Source organism: Symphalangus syndactylus, chromosome 15 (assembly GCF_028878055.3).
Source record: "Symphalangus syndactylus isolate Jambi chromosome 15, NHGRI_mSymSyn1-v2.1_pri, whole genome shotgun sequence".
Lineage (NCBI taxonomy): Eukaryota > Metazoa > Chordata > Mammalia > Primates > Hylobatidae > Symphalangus > Symphalangus syndactylus.
The window spans coordinates 63,669,174-63,681,340 of record NC_072437.2 but is presented as its reverse complement, the minus strand read 5'-3'; the positions used below and the strand labels follow the sequence as shown (position 1 = coordinate 63,681,340).

The 12,167-nt window shown below is 44.1% G+C and overlaps 1 protein-coding gene across 3 annotated transcripts in view; it reads left to right on the top strand.

Annotated features, from left to right (window-relative positions):
- The first annotated feature begins 5,801 nt into the window (after positions 1 to 5,801).
- PCDH17 (protocadherin 17) overlaps positions 5,802 to 12,167 on the top strand; it is a 100,855-nt gene continuing 94,489 nt past the window's right edge. For all 3 annotated transcript variants that reach the window (XM_055244522.2, XM_063618799.1, XM_055244521.2), the window contains exon 1: positions 5,802 to 10,790. In XM_055244522.2, the coding sequence (XP_055100497.1) occupies positions 8,226 to 10,790 (2,565 nt within the window). In that variant the 5' untranslated portion in view covers positions 5,802 to 8,225. The remainder of the gene's footprint in view (positions 10,791 to 12,167) is intronic.

Sequence of the window (12,167 nt, the reverse complement as noted above, 5' to 3'; positions counted from 1 at the left end):
TTTAAAAGATAAGAGAAAATAATATGCTTAGCTCACTGAAAAGAGGAATTTACATAAGCAGAACATAATTATCCAAGTAAGACCTTGTCGCTGAAACTTGGGAGGGTTAATGATTATGATGATAATTAAAATGCAGGGATTTGTAGAGTACTTATTTGCTTTCTGAAGAGCTCAGCGTACTTCTATATTCTTCTTATTGATCTCTGTGCGAGAGCTATACAACAGGCTGTTTACCTCAGAATTATGGAAAGAAACATATGGCTTGTTATATCCATAAGTTATTATAAGCTTTTGGTTTTTGCCTCACCTGAAAGGCAGGACCTCCGGTGACACAGCTTTTTGAAACATCATTTTAGGTCATTGTTGCTAAACTGACTCTGAGGAAAGAGTGCCACCTACTGAATCAAATTTCCCGGGTTCCCTCCAAGGGCTGATCTCCAGCTTTGGAATTGTCCTAACATGCTTAACTATAAGAAACAATGGAATTGCTGCACCATGCATGAAATCATCGTCTTTGTTTCCAGCTTTAGCCACCTTACTTTAACAATCCAGCGGTCACATCTATAAATTAACTATTTAATTCATAAGCTTTTCATTTGTTTTTGAAAAGTAGTATACAAAGATTAAACAAACCTAATTTTCCTAAGAAGTAAATTTCCCTAATGCCTGACTGTCTCTCTCTATTGTCAAAGTGACCACAAGGGGGAGCTAGCGTGTAACTTCTTATGGGGCAGGAGCATTGAGGTTGTGTAATGAATTGATCTTATTTCTGGCTGACAGATTAGGAAAGAATGGAAATATGCCACTTGAAACTCATGAAGCTCAAGACAGTTTTTCTCTGAATTACATTTTGCACAAACTAATCTAACTCCTCTTCTTAATATGTACTAGCTAATACATCAGATAGAGTGTAACATGTTATTTGGTTGGACAATTCTTTTTTATCCATGGTCAAGTCTATTTATACATACACAATTTATTTTGACCACACTAAATGACATTCAATTTTAAAACTTAAATATAAAAGTCTTAAAATAATTTTAAATATGTCTCAGTACTTCAGAATGTATGCCCTGAAATATGTGTCACTTTTCAAGTCATTGGTTACTAATTTACATTTACTTCTGACTTACAAACTTAAAATTGTACATAAAGTACAAAAATACGAGTTGTAAATTTAGTTTATTTATTGCACGAATTACAAATTAATCTCTTGAAGATGTAACTTGACTATCTTTGTAGGGTTAATCCTACAAAGTGACTTTGAGTGTTCATTGGCAACACACTTCTTATACTAGCAAGGAGAACACGTATTAATAGATATGTATATGTCATCATATATTACATATTATAACATAGACATAATATTGAAGAAAACTAAAATACCTTTCCTGATCTAAGTTTTTTTCTAATAGCAACATTACACAATTGTAATAAAAACAAAAACAGTTCTATATTAAATTTAAAATGCTGTCTGTTTATAGAAATATTTTATACTTTTTCTTATTGTGTTTTTCTGTAGGCAAGACTGAGTTTTCAAAAAATTTAAAAATAAACAATAATTATAATTTTTAAAAATTGTAAACAAATTATTAATTTTTTTTCCAGAATTTAAAAAATTCTTGTTAAATTACATTGCTTTTATACAGTCCACGTTTATCACCAAGGAGAAAGATATGTTTTAGCAATTGTCCTGTTAGTAGTGTGGATTTCTCATTTGTTAAAAGGTAAAGCTTTTATTAAAAAGTCAGAAAACGGGCCAGGCACGGTGGCTCATGCCTATAATCCCAGCACTTTGGGAGGCCAAGGCAGGCGGATCACCTGAGGTCGGGAGTTCGAGAGCAGCCTGACTAAAATGGAGAAACCCCATCTCCACTAAAAATACAAAATTAGCCGGGCATGGTGGTACATGCCTGTAATCCCAGCCTACTCGGGAGGCTGAGACAGAAGAATTGCTTGAACCTGGGAGGCAGAGGTTGCAGTGAGCTGAGATCACACCACCACGCTCCAGCCTGAGTGACAGAGCAAGACTCCATCTCAAAAAAAAAAAAAAAAGTTATAAAATGGTTGATGGCGGTGTATTAGAGGTGAACCATACATATCTCTAAAAGAGAAGAGCAGCTAGGAGAACTATGAGGGAACTTATATCATTAATTTGATAATTTAAATGTGACATGGAAATCTTTGTTACATATTATATCTAAAACAGTTTAGCTATTAAATTTATTTTTGAAAATTTTCTATTAATGAATAAAAATATATGAAACCAGGCAGTGAAATGATGGCAAAAATAATACAGAAAGAGAGAATGATTGTGGAGAGAATGACTTTTTATTCATATAAACAATGACTGCATTGAAAACATCAGCATCAAAAATGTCTCTTAAGAACTGTATTTTATGGAACTCAAGAACACAGCAAGTAGGACAAGTGGCTGAAGAATGTTAAAACTGATGCTATTATGACTGCATGCATAAACTCTCAGAACTACAGCTACAACTAATAAATATGTATTTTAAAGAGTCTTCCTGAGGCAAAATTAAGTAAGTTATGTTACATAAAATTCCATAAATTGCATTTTAACATTATTCTTTAATAATAGTGCTATTAATTCAATTATTGGAATACTATAGCAGTACTAATCATTTGTATCAGTCTATAAAAATAGATTTTAATAGTTGTCTTTTTGAAGCTATTGCAACATAGCAATCAATTTACCTTTAAAACTCACTATACTAGCATATTTTATTAATTAGACACGTTATAATTATATGTCTTTCCAAATACTTTTCTCAATGAGTATCCACACATACATAGTTTGAATAATCCACAAATGTTTAGATGTTTAATGTGTGTGTATTAAAAGATATAATTTCTGTTTAAGGTTAAGACTATCATTTGTAATTATAAATAACAACTATCAATCAGTCTCTTCTTGAGATGTGAGACTGCAAGTATCTTTAGCTATTTATACACAACATATATTCTTCTAGATTCCTCAGTTTGGGGTTCTATGTCTATAGCCTTCTATGGTATTACAAAATATTTCTGAACGATTTAGCTATATTTATACTATCTGTCTTTTTAAAATTAAGTTTAATACTTTAAACACAGTGAAAAATACATTCCTCAATAACTATATTGTAAACAAAAAAACTGTTTGGGGAAAAAATACAAGTCTTAAGAGATGGTTAAAAATTGAGTGATTATTGTGGTTAAAGGAAAGCCAAACCATTGGAAATGAGATATCAGTTAATTTCACTCCCTTTGAACATAAACTAGGTATGGGGAATAAGCAAGAAAATTAAGTGCCTTGGGTATATGTCAGCATTCAGCAATAAAATTTAGTACTACGGGTTAAATAAAATATAAATATGTGATACGTTTCAGTCAGACACGCTGTGGTATTCACCTAAAGCATGGTAGTTCTTTTTATGTACACTAGGGGGCGATGTGACATAATTACTCTGGAGGGGTCATAAGCAAATTTATCTCTATGAGGATGTATTTTCATATCACTGGGTCTCTTAGAAGCTGTATTTCTAACAACTCTCAGTTGAATGCCAGCACATCTCATTAAGGCTAATTGATAAATCATAATACCCTTTCCTTGGAATTTTTCCCATTCTCTTGTTTTTGCTTCATGGCAAACAAACCTCAAGGATAGTTTATTACTTTCTTTGAATTAGTGTGTAATGCAAAAAAGACATAGATTTGCTGTATTTAAAAAGTAATAATTAACAAATGAATGTGCAGGCACTATTCTTTATTTAAGTTAGCTGCTGCTTTTAAAGCCTTAAAGCCTCTGATCTTCAGCTTCCAAAATACGTGCCTTGGGACAGAGGTATTAACCCCAAAGAGACATAAAACTGGCATTTCCCAAGGCAGCATGGTTAAGTAGTCACTCAGGAAAACAATCTAGATTTCTACAAAGCTCTGACTCTCCCGTTCAGCAATAGTATATGCGTGACAAACTACCTGTTTAGAAAATACAAAGACACTTTAGGATTTAAAAGTCTGGCTGTAAACAGCTTCTCTTTGAATTTTTAAACTGTTAGAGTCTCTTACGGGAGTGGCGAATTTTGGATACAGATCAGACTGGAAATTCAGACTGTAGGTTATCTCACTGAATACTCCAGGAAATAGCTCCTATACCTGAATCTTTAAGCAATTATCCCAATAAAAATCTTCAGAACTGTCTTGTAATTGGTTTGGATTTGATTTTCTTTGAAGGCTGAATGATTCATGTTACATACTTGCATGTTAGTCATTCACAATTTATAAATGGCAACTTAACTTCAGTATTTATGAATTGCGATCAATACTCTAGCAATCAAAACACTCACCTTTTCTATTTCAATACTTCAATTTTCTTTTTTATTCTTAACTGTTTCTCAGAACGGCTGGATCACTAGCAAACCAGTCTCCCGTTGCAGATGTTTGTGATAACATTTAGGGGAAAAAAAAGTCTCTGAGATTAGTAAATGAAGTTGGAGAATAAATAGATGAATCAGGAGTCGGTGTGTGTATGTGTGCTTGTGTATGTAGTGTGTGGTAGTGGTGTGTGTGTGTATTTATGTGTGTGTGTGTTACGGCTTACAAAACAGGAATCTTAGATCTCCTAATAATTGGCCTTCATGTTTTATACTTTTGTTTTCATGCATCTTTGGAAAATGCTATTACCAATGGCTATTTCATCTTAAGGAGAAAAAATCAAATTGCAATGTGACACTTTAATAACAAGAATGGAGGTGAACAAAACACCAAAACTATTGTGTGTGTGTGTGTGTGTGTGTGTGTGTGTGTATGTGTGTCGGGGGTAGGGAGGTGGATATCCACTTTACCTTGAACCTGGGCTGAGATGGTGAGGAAGGATGACCAAAAAGGGTAGAACCTTAAGTAGTATTTAGCCAGATTTGAGTTTACAAATCTTGTATTGACAGTGAGCCTTTCTCCTTATAGGAGAGGCTCTATTCCTCTTAAGAGACATAGCCTCTCTTTCAATGGGAGTCTGCTTTTCTTCTGAAACACTTTCATAATCAAGTGACCTTCCTTGCATGGGTGCCTGGGGACAGCTGATTTTTCTCCGAGGATGAAGAAAGTTACATATTGATTGCTGTTGCTTGCGGCATGTTCGTACCAGCGCGGGCAGAAACGGGCTCACGAGCGCCCTCGAATTCACACACACTCACCGAAATACACATCTCAGCCCGTGGAAACGCATTAACACACACCCACATACACTCCTCCGCACCTCATTCAGATGGGTCCACGCGGAGTCAGGGCTGCTCTTCCCTTGGCATAGGCGTGTGTGCGGCGAGGGCGTGTGTGCGTGCGTGTGTGAGAGTGTGTGTAGAGAAACCCATTAGGCAGACCGCAGCTACCTTATCCTGCAAGCATGCTGCGATTCCCGATCCCGTGTATGTAGGACCACAGAAAAATTAAATCACTGTTAAACTTTTTTTTTATAAATTCTCTTTTCCGAAGGAAGGCGCTGGAAGAGCTACTCCCGGTAGTTAAAGGCCCAGGAGACCCGGTGGCGAATCCCGGGGCGCGTCCGCCTCGGCGGAGCGCTGGGCTCCGCTAGCCGGACTGGTTCCCCATCTAACTGATCTAATCAATGACTCCGAAGAGCCGGGGCTCCTGTCCCCGCCCCCGCCATCCTCTTCTCCGCCTCTCATTGGACGCGGGCCGAGAAGGCAGGGCCTTGCTCCTCGCTCGGATTGGCTGGCAGGGAATCAGTATCAATGTTTAAGCGGCGGCGTGAGGTGAATAGAGTCAGTCAGCAAGAGACGCTGGGGAGAAAGCAGGGATCGCGAGCCCAGTGGATGCGGCAGCGGCGGAAGGCGGCTGGGGAGACGCTACTCCAACTGTTGAATTGAATTTTCACCTTTCCTTTCATCCGCCGCTTTGCTTGCGGAGATGGATTTATTTGCTTTTAAATCCGCACATCTTTCTCAGACTGTGGGGTGATCCCGACAGACACCAGACTGAAAGAGACCACCCGTGACAGAAAAGGAGGAATTAAAAGAAAAAAATAAAACTTCCACAACAGACTGCACAATTAACTATACACACCGATGTTGGACTTTTGAATAGAAAAAATTGAGAGGAAAATCTTGAACTATGATGCGAGGCTAAGCTGGGAACAATTACTGGAAACCTGATTTTGTTTTTCCTTTTCAAAGACTCTGAAGAATTTCGGGGTACCTCTCGCCTAACCAAGAGGAAAGGTTTAAAAAAACAAACAAAATAAATAAACCAATACACCTAGCAAAGCAGACGCCTTGTTTTCCAGAACCTCGGACTCCTCCGGCAGAAAGAGGTAGAGTAAAAGTGCTGCTAGATTCAGCTTCACCTTCCTCCCTCCATCCCTTTCTCTTGCATTTTCTTTTTCCCCCAAAACATGAATCTGGTTTTTCTTTCTATAGACTGAGTCAGAGAAAGCGTTAGGAAGAAGCCGCAACTAATGTCTGTGAAGGGAGGACCATGAGGCGAGAGTGAATACGATTCGTTCCGCTGCTTCTGACTCATCCGGCAGATCGGAACACCTGCATTTCTGGATGTGTCATTCCCGTATGTCGAGGCGCCTCCAGAACCCGAAATAATGTGCAGACAGACCTGTGTCTAACATCCCTTCGGAGGGAGCTCCCCGGGGTAGGCGCCCCTGGCTGGACCGCCGCGGCCGCAGCTCTGCACCCCCTGCCCTCCCTGAGTCGCCCAGAAAGACTGAAAGAGAGACTGCAGAATGCATCACGCCAAACCTTGATGTGTTGCTTTCATCCAGCCCACTCCTCCTACTATAAGAGAAAATTGAAGGAAAAAAAAAAAACACGTACTTTATTTGCTTCAAATATTCATCACTTTTATTCCTCGCCAAGGTTTTCTTTTCTAGATGAAGAGGACTGGGAGGCAGGGCTATTGGAAGGAGATGCTGAATAGAAAGAAAAGAGAGGCACTTGACAGCCCAGCCCTGTGAATGCAGAGACTGTTTCCCTTCTAGCGAGAGACAGGGAGAGTGTGTGCAAGGACTGGGAGGGAGGCTCCCCCTTCCTTTTTATTCGGCCTCCCCCCCTCCCCCTTTAAATCTGCACGTCCAACCATGAGTTGCCTGTTGATTTCCCTTCGCCTGGGAAGAAAAGCAAACTGGAATTAAACTGCTTGGAGAGAAGTCCTTGCTCGCGGGGAGAGGATGGGATGGTAGCGGAGGCTACTGGCTTGGCGTAGAGAAAACAGAGAGTGTGTTCTACGAACGGAGGCGAAGATTTATTTCTCTATTTCCCCACTCCCAATAGACTCACACAGCAAATGCTGATCAGGCTGTGGCTTTCTTGACTTCGGGGGAGAGCCTTTTCCGAGGAAGAGAGGGAGGAGCCTGGTGGGGAGAGGAAACTACAAATCGGGACACTAGTTCTTTACGCTGCATTTCCTCCCCTCCCTTTGGCTGCTCGGAAAGGAGAGAGAGGAAAAAAAAAATACGCTTGGCTGGGAGATGCAGTCCGCCGCCGCCGCTGCCTCAGCCAGCAATGCAAGATTAGATCTATAAATGCAGCAAAACACTGCCTGAAATCAGACCGGCCCGCGCAGCAAGCAGACATTTCACGGTGCGCTGGGGAAGCTTCAAAATATATCTGTGACTCTGTCTTCGTTGCTCTTCACCCCCATCAATTTCATCACGAGAGGCGAGCAGCAAGTAAGAATTTCACTTTCTGATCTGCTTAGAGACACACCTCCCTGCTCCCTCCCCCACTCGATGTGAAGAGTATTCCGGAGTCTCCGGGCGGGAGTAGATTTGCAGCACCCTAACGGGAGCGAGGAAAACCTACTGATTCTTTAGCTCATTATCATCTCTCCCAGACGAGATTTCCTTCTTATCGCCTGTCTCATCTTTCAAGTTTGAGCCTTCCGAAGTCCAGGCGGGAGAAAAGAAACCTCTGGCTCATCCCCAGCCGCAGGAAGCCGCCGCCTTGCTCCAAGCCCCTGCAGCTCTGCTGCGCCTCAGCTTCTCACCCAGTGCGGATGCTGTAGATCAACAGGTTCAGGGAACTTGAGCAGAATAAGGAGAGACCACCGGGTGCCGCAGCTCGGGTGCAGAGGGAAAAAAGGAACCATAGACTTGTGGCTCGCGTCTCGCGCTCACGCTGCGCCAGAGCCCCAGGCTGGCGCGCACTCCCTCGCTGGCCCCTCCAGTCCGGCTGCTCCTGCCCCCACCTTACAGGTCTGGGATGTACCTTTCCATCTGTTGCTGCTTTCTTCTATGGGCTCCTGCCCTCACTCTCAAGAACCTCAACTACTCCGTGCCGGAGGAGCAAGGGGCCGGCACGGTGATCGGGAACATCGGCAGGGATGCTCGACTGCAGCCTGGGCTTCCGCCGGCAGAGCGCGGCGGCGGAGGGCGCAGCAAGTCGGGTAGCTACCGGGTGCTGGAGAACTCTGCACCGCACCTGCTGGACGTGGACGCAGACAGCGGGCTCCTCTACACCAAGCAGCGCATCGACCGCGAGTCCCTGTGCCGCCACAATGCCAAGTGCCAGCTGTCCCTCGAGGTGTTCGCCAACGACAAGGAGATCTGCATGATCAAGGTAGAGATCCAGGACATCAACGACAATGCGCCCTCCTTCTCCTCGGACCAGATCGAAATGGACATCTCGGAGAACGCTGCTCCGGGCACCCGCTTCCCCCTCACCAGCGCACATGACCCCGACGCCGGCGAGAATGGACTCCGCACCTACCTCCTCACGCGCGACGATCACGGCCTCTTTGGACTGGACGTTAAGTCCCGCGGCGACGGCACCAAGTTCCCAGAACTGGTCATCCAGAAGGCTCTGGACCGCGAGCAACAGAATCACCATACGCTCGTGCTGACTGCCCTGGACGGTGGCGAGCCTCCACGTTCCGCCACCGTACAGATCAACGTGAAGGTGATTGACTCCAACGACAACAGCCCGGTCTTCGAGGCGCCATCCTACTTGGTGGAACTGCCTGAGAACGCTCCGCTGGGCACAGTGGTCATCGATCTGAACGCCACTGACGCCGATGAGGGTCCCAATGGTGAAGTGCTCTACTCTTTCAGCAGCTACGTGCCTGACCGCGTGCGGGAGCTCTTCTCCATCGACCCCAAGACCGGCCTAATCCGTGTGAAGGGCAACCTGGACTATGAGGAAAACGGGATGCTGGAGATTGACGTGCAGGCCCGAGACCTGGGGCCTAACCCTATCCCAGCACACTGCAAAGTCACGGTCAAGCTCATCGACCGCAACGACAATGCGCCGTCCATCGGTTTCGTCTCCGTGCGCCAGGGGGCGCTGAGCGAGGCCGCCCCTCCCGGCACCGTCATCGCCCTGGTGCGGGTCACTGACCGGGACTCGGGCAAGAACGGGCAGCTGCAGTGTCGGGTCCTTGGCGGAGGAGGGACGGGCGGCGGCGGGGGCCTGGGCGGGACCGGGGGTTCCGTCCCCTTCAAGCTTGAGGAGAACTACGACAACTTCTACACGGTGGTGACTGACCGCCCGCTGGACCGCGAGACACAAGACGAGTACAACGTGACCATCGTGGCGCGGGACGGGGGCTCTCCTCCCCTCAACTCTACCAAGTCGTTCGCGGTCAAGATTCTAGACGAGAACGACAACCCGCCTCGGTTCACCAAAGGGCTCTACGTGCTTCAGGTGCACGAGAACAACATCCCAGGAGAGTACCTGGGCTCTGTGCTCGCCCAGGATCCCGACCTAGGCCAGAACGGCACCGTATCCTACTCTATCCTGCCCTCGCACATCGGCGACGTGTCTATCTACACCTATGTGTCTGTGAATCCCACGAACGGGGCCATCTACGCCCTGCGCTCTTTTAACTTCGAGCAGACCAAGGCTTTTGAGTTCAAGGTGCTTGCTAAGGACTCGGGGGCGCCCGCGCACTTAGAAAGCAATGCCACGGTGAGAGTGACAGTGCTAGACGTGAATGACAACGCGCCAGTGATCGTGCTCCCCACGCTGCAGAACGACACCGCGGAGCTGCAGGTGCCGCGCAACGCTGGCCTGGGCTATCTGGTGAGCACCGTGCGCGCCCTAGACAGCGACTTCGGCGAGAGCGGGCGCCTCACCTACGAGATCGTGGACGGCAACGACGACCACCTGTTTGAGATCGACCCGTCCAGCGGCGAGATCCGCACGCTGCACCCCTTCTGGGAGGACGTGACGCCCGTGGTGGAGCTGGTGGTGAAGGTGACCGACCACGGCAAGCCCACCCTGTCCGCAGTGGCCAAGCTCATCATCCGCTCGGTGAGCGGATCCCTTCCCGAGGGGGTACCACGGGTGAACGGCGAGCAGCACCACTGGGACATGTCGCTGCCGCTCATCGTGACTCTGAGCACTATCTCCATCATCCTCCTAGCGGCCATGATCACCATCGCCGTCAAGTGCAAGCGCGAGAACAAGGAGATCCGCACTTACAACTGCCGCATCGCCGAGTACAGCCACCCGCAGCTGGGCGGGGGCAAAGGCAAGAAGAAGAAGATCAACAAAAATGATATCATGCTGGTGCAGAGCGAAGTGGAGGAGAGGAACGCCATGAACGTCATGAACGTGGTGAGCAGCCCCTCCCTGGCCACCTCCCCCATGTACTTCGACTACCAGACCCGCCTGCCCCTCAGCTCGCCCCGGTCAGAGGTGATGTATCTCAAACCGGCCTCCAACAACCTGACTGTCCCTCAGGGGCACGCGGGCTGCCACACCAGCTTCACCGGACAAGGGACTAATGCAAGCGAGACCCCTGCCACTCGGATGTCCATAATTCAGGTAGGAGACTTTTAGCATAACTGGGAGTTCACTTTATTGCTGGTTTTGGAGCTGTCCTGAAACCTTTGGAACAGGGCAAGCCGCTCTGCCAGCAGCAGTGAGAGGGGAAAAGAAAATTAAATGAAAACGGTTTACAATTTTGACACTGTGTATACATCACATTCTACACATAACCCCTCCCATGTAAATAGTCTAAACTCTACCAAACGTAAATATCTTACTCCTGTTTCATTTTAAAATTTATTTTTATAGGTTTGAAAATGTTAGCAGTGTTCAATCATAATAGCTTATTTTACTCACTTTTATTTGTTGGTTTACATTTCTTTTCATAAAAAGGAATTCCCAGAGCAGAAAAAAAAATGTTTTAGTTAATTGTCTTGAAAATATTTTAATTCCGTTTTTTTAAATGATGCCAAAAATGAAAGAAACTTATACCCAAGTATTAAGAAGTTAACTTCTTTAAGTACAGAGTAACAACCAGTCAGAATTTCAGAGTTCATTCAGTTTGAACTAACTTTTCACCCCTTAAAAAGTCAGTTTTATATTTTAAAGGTGATTTAAAGAACATGAATCTCACTTATTCTTCATCATTCCATTATACTAAAACTCCAGCATAATGCATTAATACAGCTTAAGCTTTTCAAATGTGAGTTGTACTCTGAAGCACTTTGAAAAGTCTGAATACATGCAGGCTCTGCATAATGACTAGTAACTATCTATGAAAAGTTTGTATTTGTTTTGTCCTGTGGTTATCATGATCTGTTTCTTGGAGTCACTGAGGAATGAAAGGAATACAGCAGAGGACCAGAGGCTCATTTTGAGCTACTGAAAAAAGGAGGCAAAGTTACACTGAAGGCACTTGATGTGCCAAAATGAATTCAGGATGCATTTAGTTTGCATAGTGTGTATTTTATGTATATCTAAGTGATATTTAATATATATTAGATAGTATGATTCAAAGTTATTGATAATATCACAAAACTAAATGACTGACCCAGCCTGGACATAGATTCTAACAGCAGCAGGTGACTATACCATGTCTAGTCATTGTCTTGTTTCTTCTACCTACTATTGAGTTGTGTCACAGAAAAACTTAATTCTTGCTTAGTATAATTGTATGTTGCAACAAATTACCCTGGATGAGCAGTATGTGGAATTCAAAATTGAGCTTAACTGAAAGTGACACCTTGAGAGGAAGATTAGTTTGGGGCAAGTGAACATAATTTGTTCATAATTTTATGCTTTGAAAAGCAAATAACTTTTGATGACACTTGACTCAATAATGTTTTTATTGTTAAAATGGAGCAGTCAAATTTCATAATCTTATTCTTTCTGACATAGTAAGTATATCAAATATTAATACTTAGCAAAATATAT